Below are 20,798 nucleotides of genomic sequence, written 5' to 3'. Positions count from 1 at the left end.
CTTGTAGATGACCTGGAGCCAGTGGGTCTGACGACGAACATGTAGCGAGGGCCAGCCGACTAGGGCATACAGGTCGCAGTGGTGGGTGGTATAAGGTGCTTTAGTAACAAAACGAATGGCACTGTGATAAACTGCATCCAGTTTGCTGAGTAGAGTATTGGAAGCTATTTTGTAGATGACATCGCCGAAGTCGAGGATCGGTAGGATAGTCAGTTTTACTAGGGTAAGTTTGGCGGCGTGAGTGAAGGAGGCTTTGTTGCGGAATAGAAAGCCGATTCTTGCTTTGATTTTGGATTGGAGATGTTTGATATGAGTCTGGAAGGAGAGTTTGCAGTCTAGCCAGACACCTAGGTACTTATAGATGTCCACATATTCTAGGTCGGAACCGTCCAGGGTGGTGATGCTAGTCGGGCGTGCGGGTGCAGGCAGCGAACGGTTGAAAAGCATGCATTTGGTGTTATGACGGGGTTAGTCATATGAACTAAATTCACGAGGCAGTTATAAGTGATATCCTTTTGAAACCAAGTGGCTACCATTGGGATGTTTTTCAAATTATGTAGTTGGCATTTAATTATAAACTTGACCATTTAATGGGGTATTCGTTGTCTTCAACACATCATTCGGTTCCCTTCCTAAGTCATTGGAAAAGCTCCTTGGTCTTTGTGGTTGATTATGGGGGTATAAGCCTATTTAAAAAATCAAACTTGACTAATGAACTAATTTAGGCTTATGCAACAAAGGTGGTGAATATTATTCAAGATATTTCTTTACCTCCCCTCCCATTTTACAATTTTGTTTTTTAAAAATCGAGTCCCTAGGAGGGATGGAGGTAAGGCTATACTTCACTCTCCTCTCACCTGTTACCATGTCTACGCACCCCTTGGGGAACACGTCTAGGCAATTCCAAAAATTCCTTACGGAGACTGGAGAGCGACACTGATACGAAAATGATTAATGCACCATTGCTCATGCATAATAACCTATTTTGATAAGCCCCGCTATAAGTTATTAATAATAAAATTAATGGCATAAGTTTCATTATTTTACAATCAACATCATTTGAACAAGACGTGTCTAAACTTCTTGCGATGTAAGCTAAATAGTTGTAGGCTAGATGTAGATTTGGGAGTGTAATATCTTAATAGCCTCATTGTACAAGGATTTGTTTATTGTAAAGAGACTACATCTTGGCGACCTGTCAACAAACGAATGAGGGGATTCTGCCCCGGGTGATTCGCGTTAGCGTTGATTGCATTCGCTTTGGAACCGCCTTGCCTCCCGGGTGTGAACCAGGTGTCCCGTTTTGGACTGCGAAATCGGCTCAAAACAAAAGTTCTGTAGAGTATGTGTAGGATGTTGTGTTCACATGCAAAATATATTGCTTTGGATAATCACTTAATCTGCCTTCCCAATGAAAACTAGTTTGAAAATGCGATTATATTTTATGGAAAATATAATGTACGTTTATGAAAGCTGCATCATGCTGCCTTGTTGACAACATTACCGAGTGGAGCAGATTAGCCTATACTGTTCGATTTGAGACAGGCTCTCCTCCCTCACCGCTTTTATCCGTTTGTCACGGGCCATAGCCCAGTGCACTTAATCATGTCCCTCGATATGTGGAGAAAAAAAACGCTTTGACTGGCCATGCGGGCGCACGCTTATTGGCTAGTCCCACTGTGCCTACAGGTGGAGTCCCTCCTTGGTGCGCAGATAACTACTGCCCACTATCATCGCCGAGTATAAAGCTTTGACGCGATTAATATTATTATCAAACTGCCCGAACCTGCTCTTTGCCATTTATAAAGATGAGCTCCAACGAATCCGCTGCGGGAATTGCGCACGTCTACAGGGGAACATTTGTGCACGCCACCAATCACACAGCCGTGGAAATTCTGGAGGATAGGCTACTGGGAGTCGACACCGAGGGGAAGGTCTGTCACAGAAGAAAATTGTGAAACTGTCTTTTAATATCTCTTACGAGCAGCATACATTGTCAATTAATTTAGAAATGGGCGGGCAAAGGTATGTAGGCATAAATAACCTTTTAAACTTGATTAGCCTAATTTACATAATACACTTAAATGTTTTCTAGTCTTGTGTCCATTATGTACTTGTTGTCCGAGACTGTACAGTATACAAACATGCATAGGCTCTGGAAATATTTTCAAAATACTCTGACAAACTTTGGCAAACACAAATTCCCCCAAACCAAAATTGTATTTTGCATTTTTGTGTGATCTACACAAATAACCGTTTCTAACAATTAAACTGGTTTGTCTTTTTATCTATTATAATTGTGCGATGTGTAACTCGAGTATAACTAGGGTTACGCATGAGTGGGAGATGTATAGGCTCCGAAGGACCTGTGTGAAATGTAGTCAGACTTTGTAACTATATTTTGCTTTGTCATGGATGTTATGCAAGACCCCCCATGGAGGGTTTTGATGTGTAATCTAATGCATTTCTTAATTGCCCCTGATGTGTTACAATAGCTTACTTAACAATATATGGATAAATTATATTTAAATGAGTTGAACACCTTGTTGAGTCTAGCTGGCTCTGTTGCTCTAATCTTTGTTTGGTTCTCATGTTGACAGATTGCTTTCATTGGGAGTGGGAAGGAAGTGGACCGTCTGTCACAGAAGTGGGGTTTTGAGGCCTTTGCTGTTACACAGCTTGGACAGCAGTGAGTGAAGAGTCCTTCCTATGAGAGTAACACTGATTCCAAATACTTCACTACATCTGTTTGTGACAGAACATATCCCAGTTATTATCCTAAAGCCCATTTTGTTGTCTGTAGTGAGTTCTTCATGCCAGGGATGGTGGACACCCACATCCACGCATCTCAGTACAACTATGCAGGCACAGCCCTTGACATGCCCCTGCTACAGTGGCTCCAAATGTACACCTTCCCAGTGGAGGCCTGCTACAAAGACCTGGAGTTCGCCCGCAACGTCTACACCCATGTTGTGGTGAGCTGTCTGGGCCACACTAACACACCTCAGCCCATAGAAGTCATCAGTGCCCTGTTCAGTATGCACCAAATGCAAGAAAACAAACAGAGAAGGGACTACCTGAATTTGTCTAAGAAACTCTTTTTTTCTTTTTTTTTTTTCTTTTTTTTTTTACATATGCTGTTGCACATCCAAATGAACACAACCCACTAGTAGATTTCAGATTAGCATAGAAGATCCTAGACAATTCTTATCCCCATTTTCCTATTTGAAATGTTTGTAAGACTAACTTTATAATTTTAAAGCCTTGTGTGGCAGAGGTTAATATGGCAGTGACAAAGGACATGCAGGAGCAGCAAACTTTTCTCTCGCTTTTTGGAATTCACTGCTGCGCAGGGACAGGAACACACGTGTGTTGTAATTTAGTTGGATGTCGGGGCATAGGAAGGCCAATAACAAATGGCTGAAGGTTAATAACGGGATAGTTTACTTTTGTGAAGTTTTAGCTTATTAAACAAACCAGCAGTGAAGCAAAAACTATTACTGCACTATGGGCTCGATTCCGACTTAGAAATTCCGCCTTTCCTACCCACTTCTCAGTAGTTGGTATTCAGACCTATAAAGGTGCGTAACGGGCTTTTCAGATGTAGTTCCCCTGCACAAGGAGAATATATGTAAACACTCCCATTTGATGGCCAACATATTTTCTCAGAGTTTTCATTTCAATGGGGTTTTCAGTACATTTGTCTTAAACCATCCCTTTTAAATACCTTTTAGTTTGAAGTTTGTTGATAATAGCACAGCTTATAAAATGTAATGTGGGAAAGTTTGCTGCTATATGACTTGTTTCACATTTGTCTCCAGCGTCTTTAAGATAAAAATGTCAAAAAAAAGTGTAATTTATGTTTACAATTATCCAAACGGATTATTAATTTACCTAGCTGTTATCAAGTTGTAAATTACAGTGCATGGAGAATGGTATTATTTCTATCTGAGAAAATAAAGTTGATGCTTTTTACACTTGGAACCAACCGGTAGGTTCGCTAGACCTTTTCCATGGTTTTCTCATGCATAAAGTGGTGGAATTATGTCAGAATGAGGCGGATCTGTAGACACACCTCCGCCACAACTTCATTTATGAGATCTCCGCCCAAAACGAATAGCAGGTGAATAGCATGATATTCTCATGCTTAAGTTTAGGGTCAGAATACGCATAGAGAGAAGTGCATAAAAGGGAATTACGTTCCATTTCCTTGTGCGTAACTCGGGTCGGAATTGGCCCTATGCCTTTAAGGATGCTTCCTTGGCTACCAAAAGGAAAGCTCAGAGTGGGACAGTGGCATAGAAATCTGAAATCCAGATACATTGTTACACACACAGTAGGCTTGGGCAGGTGACATTGCAGTGAGAGAGGGGTGGGAATACGGTCTGAATACTAATGCAATACCTGTCTATTTCAGAAAAGAACCCTGAGAAATGGTACGACTACGGCCTGCTACTTTGCCACCATACACACCGATGCTTCTCTCCTGTTGGGCCAAATCGCAAGTGAGAACACATAAACACACAAGTGCGCACACACACACTCTCTACTGCTCACTTGCACATTTGCTGAGGTCGAATTTTGCCCAGACGTGTGTGATTTTAATCTGTGTGGTTGTATATTGAACTTTGACCTGTTTCCAGTCATCTCCTCTCCTGTAGATAACTATTGTGTTTATTACTTAAGTATAAAAAATTATAAGAAATGCAGAGAGGAAGGAAAGGACCCAGGCATGTTATATAGTTAGAGTATAGGAGGTTATTGAACTGGACCTAAACATTAACCTTAGTCACAAAGTGTAGAACTGTACCTGGAATACACACATGCTTCCACTGAGCAAGTTATTTAAAATAGTATCAATCCCAGTCTCTTGTTTAAAAGGGGAATTGAACTCCACTGCTCTTTCGTATGTTTTCTTTAGACAGGAAAGTAGGTAGACCAATAGCAGGGGATAGACAGAATCAAAGATGGCGGTGTGGGGTTTCTAACACTCGCCACAGGAAAATACAAGTCATCTGGAGGCGGCTGTCTTGACTGCTAGGCCAGCCTCTGGCGCACATGCTTTATGTTTTGTAGTTAAGTAATTGGCAATGTTTCATTTCTTATGTCAGTGTGAGCTGTCAGTTGGGGGAATCTAGTGTGAACTTTTTGTTAATTTGCTGCATGCCGTCATTATGGTTACCCGCTGTAATGAAAAGTACTTTTACGAACACCAGCTCAGAACAAGAAATTAACAAAGGGTTTTGTATGTGGAGGAGTGAGTAGAATTTGTCACTTTCTCATCCACTAACTGTATACCTGGAATGTTTATCCTTTGGTTGCATCACTCCTCCTAAAAATTGTCAAAAAATTACCCTTCTATCTGTGGATTAATTGTCAGGAATAGAGGACCTTGTGCATTTCAGGTAAAATAACAACCCAATATTTCTCAGGACAAATTAGCTAGCAACAGCAAGCTAGCTAGCCATAAATGTTTAATGCTTTTCGACCTGCCCCCAAATTGAATATAGTTGGTTCACAGGCTTGGAGTAACTGTAATCCATTACTTTACCAGCAAACAATATTGTAATCAGATTAGATACTTAAAACATTTTTTTTATTACTTCTAGGATTACTTTTAAAATAAAGGATGTTTGCGAACAAATCCTTGGACACCTTTTTTTTTTTATATATATATATATATATATATATATATATATATATATATACACTATGCTCAAAAAAAATAAAGGAAACACTAAAATAACACATCCTAAATCTGAATGAATGAAAATATTCTTATTAAATACTTTTTTCTTTACATAGTTGAATGTGCTGACAACAAAATCACACAAAAATTATCAATGGAAATCAAAATTTATCAACCCATGGAGGTCTGGATTTGGAGTCACATCAAAATTAAAGTGGAAAACCACACTACAGGCTGATCCAACTTTGATGTAATGTCCTTAAAACAAGTCAAAAATGAAGGCTCAGTAGTGTGTGTGGCCTCCACGTGCCTGTATGACCTCCCTACAACGCTGGGCATACTCCTGAATGAGTGGCGGATGGTTCCTGAGGGATCTCCTCCCAGACCTGGACTAAAGCATCCGCCAAACTCCTGGACATCTTGTGGTGCAACGTTTGGCGTTGGGTGGATGGAGCGAGACATGATGTCCCAGATGTGCTCAATTGGATTCAGTCTGGGGAACGGGCGGGCCAGTCCATTGCATCAATGCCTTCCTCTTGCAGGAACTGCTGACACACTCCAGCCACATGAGGTCTAGCATTGTCTTGCATAGGAGGAACCCGGGGCCAACCGCACCAGAATATTGTCTCTCAAAGGGTTCTGAGGATCTCATCTCGGTACTAATGGCAGTCAGGCTAACCTCTGGCGAGCACATGGAGGGCTGTGCGGCCCCCCAAGAAATGCCACCCCACACCATGACTGACCCACCGCCCAAACCGGTCATGCTGGAGGATGTTGCAGGCAGCAGAACGTTCTCCACGGCATCTCCAGACTCTGTCACGTCTGTCACATGTGCTCAGTGTGAACCTGCTTTCATCTGTGAAGAGCACAGGGCGCCAGTGGGCGAATTTGCCAATCTTGGTGTTCTCTGGCAAATGCCAAACGTCCTGCACGGTGTTGGGCTGTAAGCACAACCCCCACCTGTGGACGTCGGGCCCTTCATACCACCCTCATGGAGTCTGTTTCTGACCGTTTGAGCAGACACATGCACATTTGTGGCCTGCTGGAGGTCATTTTGCATGGCTCTGGCAGTGCTCCTCCTGCGCCTCCTTGCACAAAGGCGGATGCGGTCCTGCTTGGCTGGTTGTTGCCTTCCTACGGCCTCCTCCACGTCTCCTGATGTACTGGCCTGTCTCCTGGTAGCGCCTCCATGCTCTGGACACTAGGCTGACAGACACAGCAAACCTTCTTGCCACAGCTCGCATTGATGTGCCATCCTGGATGAGCTGCACTACCTGAGCCACTTGTGTGGGTTGTAGACTCCGTCTCATGCTACCACTAGAGTGAAAGCACCGCCAGCGTTCAAAAGTGACCAACATCAGCCAGGCAGCATAGGAACTGAGAAGTGGTCTGTGGTCACCACCTGCAGAACCACTACTTTATTGGGGGTGTCTTGCTAATTGCCTATAATTTCCACCTGTTGTCTATTCCATTTGCACAACAGCATGTGACATTTATTGTCAATCAGTGTTGCTTCCTAAGTGGACAGTTTGATTTCACAGAAGTGTGATTGACTTGGAGTTACATTATGTTGTTTAAGTGTTCCCTTTATTTTTTTGAGCAGTGTATATAAAATCCAAATCAGCATTGAAAAAAGTTTAAGTTTGTTCAGCCTGAGCAAGTCTGACCACAAGTCAGAGACGACTATGATGACACACCAAAAGAGTTCCAATGGCGCGACTGCTGTTGGTATCCAAAGATTATTCAACTTGAATAAACACTTGGAGGTAAGGACGGCAGCAGTGGTGTAGCCTAGGGGTGATACAGATATCACTTATTGATATCTACATAGCGCATTGATGTGAATCAGACTGCCTATCAAGCATTGTTTTTGGGACCAGTGGACAGAAAGTGAAAAATGCGCTCTTGCAACAGCTGCATAGTGCAGATCCCATCCTTTGGAATAAAAGTTTGATGGAGGTTCTCCCAACTCCTCCGTGCTATTGTGCTCCATACTGTGGGGCTTTTATTGCTATATCTAATTCGTGCTGATTCTAAAACCTATGTCCATAGGTCTAACGGACACATCCTCAAACTCGCGCCCTTTTGATAGACTTAAACTGCAAATTATCGAGTATTCAAAGTGTCACCAACAAACAATTTAAACAATAGGCTTATAGCAAATGCAGCCTATGGCATACATTTTTCACATGCAAATAGCACTTTTCAGTAGTGCTCAAAGCATGTCATTCTATGAGCAATATTTCTCTAAACAAAGAGACCAATCAATCCTCCATGAAAACAAAATCATATCATAAACAATAGGGTAGGCTAATAATTTGCCTAATCTATATTTCCAAGTCCTATTCTTGAAGATCAAGGGGTAATAAATGAATTGTTATTACTGGAAATCTGACCAACTTTGGTTTTTAATGTAGAGAGCCTAATCTTATTTTCTTTAGTAAAAAAAAGATGGGTTAAAAGAAGCCTATGGCAAGCTATGTAAACTCTAACATTGATTTATCCTGCAATAGATGTCGTTCAATTGGTAATATTCATTTTTGTCTTCTTCTAATGCCTCTTAAGGGGAAAGTAACTGAAAGTAATCAGATTACGTTACTGAGTTTGGATAATTCCAATGTTACTTCACTGATTTCAATGTTGGTCAGGTAACTAGTAATTGTAACGGATTACATTTAGAAAGTAACCTACCCAACCCTGTTGGTTGAGTTCGTTTTGATGTTTCAACCTACGTGTCCTGATAGCATAAGGTGTGGGGTGGACAAAATCAACATGCGCACGCGTGGTCTGGTCAGCATGTTAGCTTTAGTTTATTATTTAAGTTATTCCACGATGCCTAATGAACAACATCACAAAGGTCACTTCTGAGTCCAGTCTGATAGTCATGACAAGTGCTACTCATCATACCGGTTTTGGTTACCTTTGCCAATGTTTCTTGTCATTGCAGACGATTTTGGACAGCGTGCCCTTGTGGGCAAGGTGTGTATGGACACAAACAACTTTATCCCACATTACAAAGAGACGCCAGAGGAGTCCGAAGGGGAAACTAACAGGTAGGTAATAAACTCAGCAAAAAAAGAAACGTCCCATTTTCAGGACCCTGTCTTTCAAAGATAATTTGTAAAAATCCAAATAACTTCACAGATCTTTATTGTAAAGGGTTTAAACACTGTTTCCCATGCTTGTTCAATGAACTATAAACATGCACCCGTGGAATGGTCGTTAAGACACTAACAGCTTACTGAAGGTAGGCAATTACGGTCACAGTTATGAAAACTTAGGACACTAAAGAGGCCTTTATACTGCCTCTGAAAAACACCAAAAGAAAGATGCCCAGGGTCCCTGCTCATCTGCGTGAGCGTGCCTTAGGCATGCTGCAAGGAGGCATGAGGACTGCAGATGTGGCCAGGGCAATAAATTGTAATGTCCATACTGTGAGACGCCGCTACAGGGATACCAGACGGACAGCTGTTCGTCCTCGCGGTGGCAGACCACGTGTAACAACACCTGCACAGGATCGGTACATCCGAACATCACACCTGCGGGACAGGTACAGGATGGCAACAACAACTGCCCGAGTTACACCAGGAACGAACAATCCCTCCATCAGTGCTCAGACTGTCCTCAATAGGCTGAGAGAGGCTGGACTGAGGGCTTGTAGGCCTGTTGTAAGGCAGGTCCTCACCAGACATCACCGGCAACAACGTCGCCTATGGGCACAAACCCACCGTTGCTGGACCAGACAGGACTGGCAAAAAGTGATCTTCACTGACGAGTCGCGGTTTTGTCTCACTAGTGGTGTTGGTTGGATTTGCGTTTATCGTCGAAGGAATGAGCGTTACAAGGAGGCCTGTACTCTGGAGCGGGATTGATTTGGAGGTGGAGGGTCCGTCATGGTCTGGGGCGGTGTGTCACAGCTTCATCGGACTGAGCTTGTTGTCATTGCAGGCAATCTCAACGCTGTGCGTTACAGGAAAGACATCATCCTCCCTCATGTGGTACCCTTCCTGCAGGCTCATCCTGACATGACCCTCCAGCATAACAATGCCACCAGCCATACTGCTTGTTCTGTGTGTGATTTCCTGCAAGACAGGAATGTCAGTGTTCTGCCATGTCCAGCAAAGAGCCCGAATCTCAATCCCATTGAGCACGTCTGGGACCTGTTGGATCGGAGGGTGAGGACTAGGGCCAGGGTCATTTCCCCCAGAAATGTCAGGGAACTTGCAGGTACCTTGGTGGAAGAGTGGGGTAACAACAAGAACTGACAAATCTGGTGCAGTCCATGAGGAGGAGATGCACAGCAGTACTTAATGCAGCTGGTGGCCACACCAGATACTCACTCACTTTTGATTTTGACCCACCCTTTGTTCAGGGACACATTATTCCATTTCTGTGGAACTTGTTCAGTTTCTCTCAGTTGTTGAATCTTGTTATGTTCATACTAATATTTACACATGTTAAGTTTGCTGAAAGTAAATGGCAGTTGACAGTGAGAGGACATTTATTTTTTTGCTGAGTTTATATATGGGGGGCAAGCTGTATACATAAATAGCTAAACGATTAGAACAGGAAGAGTTTATGGACTCACTGCATCTGTGTTAGAGGCATCACTACAGACCATGGTTCGACTCCAGGCTGTATCGCAACCTGCCGTGATTGGGAGTGCCATAGGGCCGCGCGGCGCACAATTGGCCCAGCGTCGTTAGGGTGTGGCCGGGGTAGGCCGTGATTATAAATAAGAATTTGTTCTTAACTGACTTGCCTAGTTAAAAAAAATAAAATAATTAAACACTCACAATGGCCTTTTGACGCTCTCATGACTTAAGACCGTAACCGCAAGGTGTCACGGAAAATAATTTCCTCGGAGGAAGAGGGCGATAAACTTTATTTTATAATATTGTATTCTATTCTATGTATAAGCAGGTGATGGAAGCCTACATTGTGTGCACTTCTCTTGAATGCTCCAAGCCTTTTTTGCATAAAAATTGAAATTAAGTTACGGTCAGAATACAGTGTAGGAACCAAACAGAAGCGAACGAAACGGGGAGGGAGGGACCTACCTGAATTTGTACAATAGAAACATGTGTTTGTAGTATAAAACCAAAAACCGTTTAGAGTAATTGGTGTCTGTTGCACCATTTTTTGCCATTGTCGAAGATTTTTCTATTTTGCAACGGTGCAACATTTGCGCGACTAATAACCACCTCAGCAGTCTCAACTCCTGTCAAGTGTTTACTTGGTTGTGTCTGGTAATACAGCATTCTTCTGAGACAGAAAAAACACGTTGATATATTGTTTTGTTGCTCTAGGTTCATTGGTGAGCTCTTGAAGAAGAAGGTAAGACTCCTTTGCCTCGCTAGAACATAATCTAAGGGAACGTTGTACAAGTCAGTGGCAAACCCATGTAGGCATTGTATCCCATTCCCTCAATACAAAACCAAAATAGCACAAGCACGTTTGTGATCAGAATCTGTAAAAGGAGCTTTTTATGGTGTTTCTCACTGGGTGTATTTCTGTCTTGTTTGGGGCAGTACCCGCTTGTGAGGCCAGTGGTGACTCCGCGCTTCGCCCCGTCCTGCTCCGCCGCTTTGCTGGGCCACCTGGGAGAGATCGCCCAGAACAACGACCTGCACATCCAGGTGAGCCTTGCTCGCCTGTTGTCACAGCAACCAAGTCTAGAGGATCCCATGGAGTGTTGCATTGAAGATACTTTATTTGTCTCTACCTTTCTCTCTCACTCTCTTGCTTTCATACACATTGATAATCACCTGAACATTAAAACAATTAATTGATCTTCTGTGATCCCCAGAGTCACATCAGTGAGACGAAGGAGGAGGTGAATCTGGTGAAGGAGCTGTTCCCAGACTATGACTCCTACACAGATGTCTACCACAGACACAACCTTCTCACAGACAAGGTTAGCCTATCGCGCGCACACACACACACCACCTCACCACAAGGACGTTCTATTGATAATGAAAATCATAATATTGCTAATGATGATAATGGTGGTGGCGATAGTTCTAAGGATCATGATGATATTGGTGATGTTGAAAATGATGACAATGATGAATAGTGCATTCGTAAAGTATTCAGACCCCTTCACTTTTTCCACATTACAGCCTTTAATTTTTTTTAATTATCTCATCAATCTGCACACAATACCTCATAATGACAAAGCACAAACTGTGTTTTAGAAGTTATTGCAAATGTATTAAAAATAAAAACGTATGTACATTTGATCAGTTTTTCAGACCCTTTACTCAGTACTTTGTTGAATCACCTTTGGCAGCAATTACAGCCTCATCTCTTCTTGGGTATGACGCTACAAGTTTGGCACACCTGTATTTGGGGAGATTATACCATTCTTCTCTGCAGATCCTCTCAAGCTCCGCCAGGTTGGATGGGGAGCGTCGCTGCACAGCTATTTTCAGGTCTCTCCAGAGATGTTCAATCGGGTTCAAGTCCGGGCTCTGGCTGGGCCACTCAAGGACATTCAGAGACTTGTCCCGAAGCCACTCCTGCGTTGTCTTGGCTGTGTGCTTAGGGTTTTTGTCCTGTTGGAAGGTAAACCTTCGCCCCAGTCTGTCCTGCCCGCTTTGGAGTAGGTTATCAGCAAGGATCTCTCTGTACTTTGCTCTGTTCAACTTTCCCTCAATCCTGACTAGTATCCCAGTCCCTGCCGCAGAGGGCACGACAAAACCTATTCCCCCTCAGGAGACTAAAAATATTTGGCATGGGTCCTCATATCCTCAAAAGGTTTTACAGCTGCACCATAATGAGCATCCTTACAGGTTGCATCACTGCCTGGTATGGCAACTGCTCGGGCCTCCGACCGCAAGGCACTACAGAGGGTAGTGCGTACGGCCCAGTACATCACTGGGGCCAAGCTTGCTTCCATCCAGGACCTCTATACCATGCGGTGTCAGAGGAAGGCCCTAAAAATTGTCAGACTCTTGACACCCTAGCCATAGACTGATCTGTCTGCTACCGCATGGCAAGTGGTACCGGAGCGCCAAGTCTAGGTCCAAGAGGCTTCTAAACAGCTTCTACCCCCAAGCCATAAGACTCCTGAACAGCTAATCAAATGGCTACCCAGACTATTTGCATCCSCCCCCCCCCCCCCCYCTTTTACACTGCTGCTACTCTGTAATTATCTATGCATTGTCACTTTAATAACTCTACCTACATGTACATATTACCTCGACACCAGTTACCCCGCACATTGACTCTGTACCAGTACCCCTTGTATATAGCCACGCTATTGTTATTTACTGCTGCTCTTTTAATTATTTGTTATTCTTACTTTTTTTGTGGTATTTTCTTAACTGCATTGTTGGTTAGGGGCTCGTAAGTAAGCATTTCACTGTAAGGTCTACATCTGTTGTATTTGGCGCATGTGACAAAAACTATTTTATTTGAGAAACATCCCAACAGCCTGCCACCCATGATTGTTGGAGTGCTGCAGAGATGGTTGTCCTTCTGGAAGGTTCTCCCATCGCCACAAAGGAACTCTGGAGCTCTGTCAGAGTGACCATCGGGTTCTTGGTCACCTCCCTGACCAAGGCCCTTCTCCCCCGATTGCTCAGTTTGGCTGGGCGAACAGCTCTAGGAAGAGTTTTGGTGGTTCCCAACTTCTTCCATTTAAGAATGATGGAGGCCACTGTGTTCTTGGGGGCCTTAAATGCTGCAGAAATTTTTTCGTACCCTTACCCAGATCTGTGCCTCGACACAATCCTGTTTCGGAGCTCTACGGCTTGTTTTTTTTCTCTGACATGCACTGTCAACTGTGGAACCTTATGTAGACAGGTGTGTGCCTTTCCAATCATGTGTGCTATTCAATTGAATTTACCGCAGGTGGACTTCAATCAAGTTGTAGAAACATCTTAAGGATGATCAATGGAAATAGGATGCATGCACCTGAGCTAAATTTTGAGTCTCATAGCAAAGGGTCTGAATGCTTATGTAAATAAGGTATTTCTGTAAAAAAAAAGAACACTTGTTTTTCGCTCTGTCATTGTGGTATTGTGTGTAGATTGATGAGGGAAAAAATGTATCCATTTTAGAATAAGGCTGTAACGTAACAGTTTGAAAAAGTGAATGGGTCTGAATACTTTCCAATGCACTGTAACGTGGTAAGGATAATGATGATATTGATGATGGTTCCCAGACGGTGATGGCTCATGGTTGTCACCTGACCGATGGAGAGCTGAAGCTGTTCAGGGAGACAGGGGCATCCATCGCTCACTGTCCCAATTCCAACATCTCGTAAGTGTTTCTCCTTCCACACCTAAAGTCTAGGCTCGGCCTAAATTTAGGTGCTCTCTGACACCTGGAGTTGCATGGGAAATTGTCCAGGAGTACAAGGAAGTCCAAGGACAATGCCAAGGGATTAGTCAGCCCTTCGCCCAGAGGGGCCAAAATGTATCTGTTACAGTATCCAGAGGACTGACTATTGAATAATCCTATATTATCCATGTTTGGTATTTATCTGAAACTTGTTCACTGAGGATAACTCTGATGCTATCTATTTCTTGTTCTCTCGCTCTCTGTGCTATCTATTTCTTCTTCTCTCGCTCTCTGATGCTATCTATTTCTTGTTCTATCGCTCTCTGATGCTATCTATTTCTTGTTCTATCGCTCTCTGATGCTATCTATTTCTTGTTCTATCGCTCTCTGATGCTATCTATTTCTTGTTCTCTCGCTCTCTGATGCTATCTATTTCTTGTTCTCTCGCTCTCTGATGCTATCTTGAGTGCTGATATGATATTGAGTATCACTGCTGAGTTCTTAACTGGATAGGGTAAAATTATATAAAATAAGAATCTGATTTATTTATAAATCCTCAACCATTCTTTCACCTGTCCATATTCTGTTTCTTTCTCTCTCATTTCCCTACATTTTCCTCTCCAGGTTGTGCAGTGGTATGCTAGATGTCCGCAGGGTTCTGAACCACAAAGTAAAGCTAGGGCTTGGCACAGGTGAGTCCATGACAACACACTACAAAACAGATAATTTTCCTTTTACCTGAGAGCACAGTGTTCTGTATAGTTTAAAAATCTGTGTACTGTATCCAAAAAACTATTACAATGTTGAAATATATAGTTTAAGTCGGAAGTTTACATACACTTAGTTTGGAGTCATTAAAACTCGTTTTTCAACCGCTCCACATTTCCTGTTAACTATGGTTTTGGCAAGTCAGTTAGGACATCTACTTTGAGCATGACACAAGTAATTTTTTCAACAATTGTTTACAGATAGATTATTTCACTTATAATTCACTGTCATAATTCCAATGGGTCAGAAGTTTACATACACTAAGTTGACTATGCCTTTAAACAGCTTGGAAAATTCCAGAAAATGATGTCATGGATTTAGAAGCTTCTGATAGGCTAATTGACATCATTTGAGTCAATTGGAGGTGTACCTGTGGATGTACAGTCGTATGAAAAAGTTTGGGCACCCCTCTGAGGCTGCATAATAATTTACTCTCTCGTCACAGAAAATGATCATTGGCATGCCATTCATTTTCTAATAAAAGCTGAGTACTGGGGTATTGTCCAGACAAAGATTTTTAGTGTAGAAATATTAAGTTGTATTAAATCAGATGTGAAAAATAGGCTATGCAAAAATGTGGGCACCCTTGTCATTCTGTTGATTTGAATACCTGTAACTACTTAGCACTGATTAATTGGAACACACAATTGGTTTGGTGAGCTCATTAAAAGCCTTGAACTTCATAGACAAGTGCATCCAATCATGAGAAAAGGTATTTAAGGTGGCCAATTGCAAGTTGTTCTCTTTGACTCTCCTCTGAAGAGTGGCAACATGGGGGCCTCAAAACAACTCTCAAATGACCTGAAAACAAAGATTGTTCAACATTATGGTTTAGAGGAAGGCTACAAAAAGCTATCGCAGAGATTTAAGCTGTCAGTGTCCACTGTGAGGAACATAGTGAGGAAATGGAAGTTCCATCATGCTGTGGGGCTGTGTGGCCAGTGCCGGTACTGGGAATCTTGTTAAAGTTGAGGGTCGCATGGATTCCACTCAATATCAGCAGATTCTTGGGAATAATGTTGAAGATTCAGTCACAAAGTTGAAGTTGCGCTGGATATTTCAACAACACAACGACCCAAAACACTGCTCAAAATCTACCCAGGCATTTATGCAGAGGAACAAGTACAATGTTCTGGAATGGCCATCCCAGTCCCCAGACCTGAATATCATTGAGAATCTGTGGGATGATTTGAAGCGGGCTGTCCATGCTCGGCAACCATCAACCACTAAACTGGAGATGTTTTGTAAGGAGGAATGGTCCAAAATACCTTCATCCAGAATCCAGACACTCATTAGAGGCTATGGGAGGCGTCTAGAGGCTGTTATTTTAGCAAAAGGAGGCTCAACTAAATATTGATGTGATGTTTCTATTGGGGTGCCCAAATTTATGCACCTGTCTAATTTTGTTTTGATGCATATTGCACATTTTCTGTTAATCCAATAAACCTAATTTCACTACTGAAATATTACTGTGTCCATCAGTTATTTGATAGATCAAAATGAAATTGCTGATCCAAACACCCAATTATTTATAAATGGAAATCATGGAAATTGTCAGGGGTGCCCAAACTTTTTCATACGACTGTATTTCAAAGCCTACCTTCAAACTCAGTGCCTCTTTGATTGACATCATGGGACAATCTAAAGAAATCAGCCAAGGCCTCAGAAAAAAATTGTAGACCTCCACAAGTCTGGTTCATCCTTGGGAGCAATTTCCAAATACCTGAAGGTTCCACATTCATCTGTAAAATCAATAGCACGCAAGTATTAACACCATGGGACCACGCAGCTGTCAAACCGCTCAGGAAGGAGACGCGTTCTGTCTCCTAGAGATGAACGTACTTTGGTGCGAAAAGTGCAAATCAATCCCAGAACAACAGCAAAGGACCTTGTGAAGATGCTGGAGGAAACGGGTACAAAAGTATCTATATCCACAGTAAAACAAGTCCGATATTGACATAACCTGAAAGGTCTCTCAGCAAGGAAGAAGCCACTGCTCCAAAACCGCCATAAAAAAGCCAGACTACAGTTTGCAACTGCACATGGGGACAAAGATTGTACTTTTTGGAGAAATGTCCTCTGGTCTGATGAAACAAAATAGAACTGTTTGGCCATAATGACCATCGTTATGTTTGGAGGAAAAAGGGGGAGGCTTGCAAGCCGCAGAACACCATCCCAACTGTGAAGCACAGGGGTAGCAGCATCATGTTGTGGGGGTGCTTTGCTGCAGGAGGGACTGGTGCACTTCACAAAATAGATGGCATCATGTGGGAGGAAAATAATGTTGCGTCAATATATCCACATCTCAAGACATCTGTTAGGAAGTTAAAGCTTGGTCGCAAATGGGTCTTCCAAATGGACAATGACCCCAAGCATACTTCCAAAGTTGTGGCAAAATGGCTTAAGGACAACAAAGTCAAGGTATTGGAGTGGCCATCACAAAGCCCTGACCTCAATCCTATAGAAAATGTGTGGGGAGAACTGAAAAAGCGTGTGCGAGCAAGGAGGCCTACAAACCTGACTCAGTTACACCAGCTCTGTCAGGAGGAATGGGCCAAAATTCACCCAACTTATTGTGGGAACTTTGTGTAAGGCTACCTGATACGTTTGACCCAAGTTAAAGAATTTAAAAGCAATGCTACCAAATACTAATTGAGTATGTAAACTTCTGACAAACTGGGAATTTGATGAAAGAAATAAAAGCTGAAATAAATCATTCTCTCTACTATTATTCTGACATTTCACATTCTTAAAATAAAGTGGTGGTCCTAACTGACCTAAGATGGAATTTTACTCTGATTAAGTCAGGAATTGTAAAACTGAGTATAAATGTATTTGGCTAAGGTGTATGTAAACTTCCGACTTCAACTGTACCTGAACTTTCCATGTTAGAAATTTGCAACTAAATCAAGGCAATCGTGATTGCGTTATATGATCTGATGTGTCCAAGTGCTTCTCAATATTTATTTTTCAAGTGACACAGATTATATTATTTTGATTAAACGTTTTATGAAATATAGGCTTACGCTCATATTCTTACAATGAGTATTTTACATTCGGCATTAGAGAACCGAGATGAAAGTTGCCGATTTCTGGTATCAAACTGGCTTGACACTAACGTTAGACTGATCTGATAAAGAAAAACATGCTTTTATCTGTGTATGCACCCGTGCGTGTGTCTATGTCCGGCCTTGTAGATGTGGCAGGAGGATACTCTCCTTCTATGTTGGATGCTGTGCGGAGAACACTGGACACCTCTAAAGCCTTGACTATCCAGGACACGCAGTACCAAACGCTCACCTTCGAGGAGGTCTTCAGACTGGCCACACTGGGAGGCAGCCAAGGTGGGAGACTTGTCTGGAGGGGGGTGAGGTGGAAGGGCTGTTATCACCGTCATTAAATCAATACATGAATGATTGGATACATGATGATTTATGAATTGATACAGATGCATGCACTCAAAAGTTACTTTACAAAACGCCTGTGCTGGAGCATCGCTACATCGACAAACTGTCTTGCAGCGGGACGTCAAGCAAACAAAATTGTTTGCAATCATCTAAACTGCAATGAAATACATAGGAGACATTTCTGAAATATGACAGTGCAGGTATATCCACTTTGCGCTACAGTCAAACATTTGAATGCACCCAATGGTTTATTTGTTTCATTATTGATAAATTATTAATAATTGATTAATATGAGCTCTGGCTTGATTGTTTGGTTTGTAGCCCTGTCCCTGGATGAGAATACAGGAAACTTTGAGGTGGGGAAAGACTTTGACGCTCTGCGGGTGAACGCGGATGCAGCAGGAGGACCCATTGACCTCATCAATCACGGGGAGGGGCCTAAGGTAGAGACCAATACATAGAGCAATATTTTGGCCGCCAGTGGTGTGGACATATTGAGTCATTGTATCTAAACCAAGTCAAACCAGGTCTTATTAAATGTGTGACTCGTATCAGACTTAAATCCAAATGACAGGATTCTAATCCACAACTCAGAAAGTGACTGATTCACTCACCGGACATGACATTTATCTTGGCTCCATGTGATTTCAGGTGCTCCTGGAGAAGTTCTTGAATTTGGGTAAGTGTTTCATCTCTGTTACTGTCTCTCTCACACAATAGGTTGCATGTATTCAGAGTTTGGTAGTTGGGGCTATGACGTGCCATGAAAGTATTTTGGCAAATTTGGGGATAGCCCCATCTGGGACTTAACTGGGTCCTTGATTTCTAAAACTCTTGATGAGGTTGCCAAGTGTTGTAAGGTCTTTTTTATTTCTTTGTTCCCCCTTTCTATTCCTCCTTCAGGGGATGATCGTAATATTGTGGAGGTGTACGTGGCAGGGAAGCGAGTGGTCCCATTCGTAGAGAGACCATAGATTTGGGATTTGTTGTTGGCTTGTCATCTGTCCCAGTCAGAACCCTCTACCAGTCTACCTGACTGCTTTTGTAACAGGATAGGAGGTTATTGGAAAATGTGTTTAACTGGAGGGATTATTACGATGTGTGTTCAATCATCTAATGTACTTACATACAGTACAATCCAATAGATGGTATTGCTGTTAAGTGATACTTGCAAGAGCAGTGTGCAGGTTACGGTTTTATTTGAAGTTGTCACATTGTTTCCCATGCACCTGGGTCTTTTTTTTAAAATGTCTAAGTCAAGGAAAATTTGTGTTTCTGAATGCATGTGTAGCTTTGTATGTGTCCAGGTTAAATTCTTCTTAAATGTAAAACCCACAATGTAGCTTTAGGAGACATTCTAATATATAGAGTCGAATACATTTATAATGTATCCTTGTTGATTATGATCATTGACTGTATTTAAATCTTTATTTTATGTACTTGGTTTTATCCTATGTTATTGTGTCACTGCTGTTCCGTGCTACAGTGCGGAGTTTTGTAGCAAAAGCTACAAAGTAAAAAGGGAAAACGATTTTATTAAAGAGTATTTGCAAGATTAAGTCTAAATTTGTCTCTTGTTTCTTTACATTTAACACATTATTGATAAGTCCCCACGATAAAATCAATTCTATTAAAATATACAATGCCCCCAGACCCACCTGCAGAGAGCCTGGTCCCCTGTAGCTCAGTTGTAACTCAGTTGGTAGAGCATGGCACTTGCAACGCAATGATAGTGGGTTTGAATTTCGCACCCACAAATAAACAGTTTATTACCTACAACGGGTCTAATCCTGAATGGTTAAAGCCGCATTCCAGCTGGTGTCTATTCCACAAGTTACCACCAGCTAAATCGCCTATTTACTCTGTTCTATCCGACTGCGCAATCCACTAATCTCCACATTTCTTTTAGACCAACATTTCGTTTTCAACAGCAGATATTTGTATAAATTTTGCAATCTGTCTCTGACATGTGCAACATTGTTTCAATATTCAAATTCGAGCTCCAGCTGTCCCATAGTAATGAACGGAGTCAGGATGAGACAGACAGCGTTTCTCAGCCAGTCGAAATCATGAATCAGCTGGCACTTTTAATGGATATATACAGTACAAAGGCATGTAGATTGAAAAAACGTCAAACGAAACTAAGTGCAGCTAGTTTGTAGTCTTTCCCGGGTCCAGTTTGAAGTGTGTTAGCTGTGTTATTGTATAGCTCCTCCAAACACCGGCTTCTTGGGCATTATCACTTAATTCTAGGTTTGGTCTATGAATGTGCTGTTTGTTGGCAACGGTAGCCCTAAACTCAAAAGTTTAGTCAATGTAGCCTACATCTGATACGTGTTCTATTATGGACTTGTCTGTATGAAGTAATGTAAGGCTATTGAAAGGTGTTTGTGTAAACTGTAGATTTTTTGGAAAGTTATGCTGTTGGAGAGTAATATCTTTACAATACCTGCAAGAACACAACAATGCCATTATTCTAGATGACATCTCTCGAAATCAGCGAAACACCAGCTGAGTTCGAGATGTCTCTTCCGTGCCATGATTGAGCTCAGGGCTGAGAAACGGGGAGTGAGGAAGAGATGAGGATCACCCTCCCCCACTGACCCAGCTGTGTCTAGATTATAATTGGTATGACCTGGCGGAGA

At 42.3% G+C, this 20,798-nt stretch overlaps 1 protein-coding gene across 2 annotated transcripts; it reads left to right on the top strand.

Annotated features, from left to right (window-relative positions):
• The first annotated feature begins 85 nt into the window (after positions 1-85).
• On the top strand, positions 86-19,712 carry LOC111973667 (guanine deaminase-like). Of its 2 annotated transcripts, none has more exons than XM_024001038.2 (14): positions 86-223; positions 2,601-2,689; positions 2,804-2,975; positions 4,418-4,505; positions 8,637-8,742; positions 10,999-11,026; positions 11,221-11,328; positions 11,499-11,606; positions 13,860-13,957; positions 14,603-14,670; positions 17,944-18,090; positions 18,475-18,596; positions 18,805-18,832; positions 19,057-19,712. In XM_024001038.2, the coding sequence occupies exons 1-14, from the start codon at positions 176-178 to the stop codon at positions 19,125-19,127; spliced, it is 1,281 nt and encodes a 426-aa protein (XP_023856806.2). In that variant the 5' UTR covers positions 86-175; the 3' UTR covers positions 19,128-19,712. The 2 variants fall into 2 exon arrangements, with proteins under 2 accessions (XP_023856806.2, XP_023856805.1); XM_024001037.2 differs by lacking the exon at positions 86-223 and adding an exon at positions 1,724-1,934.
• The last annotated feature ends 1,086 nt before the right edge of the window (positions 19,713-20,798 follow it).

Source organism: Salvelinus sp. IW2-2015, linkage group LG15 (assembly GCF_002910315.2).
Source record: "Salvelinus sp. IW2-2015 linkage group LG15, ASM291031v2, whole genome shotgun sequence".
NCBI lineage: Eukaryota > Metazoa > Chordata > Actinopteri > Salmoniformes > Salmonidae > Salvelinus > Salvelinus sp. IW2-2015.
The sequence above is the reverse complement of the archived record's forward strand: the minus strand, read 5'-3'. Positions and strand labels throughout refer to the sequence as shown.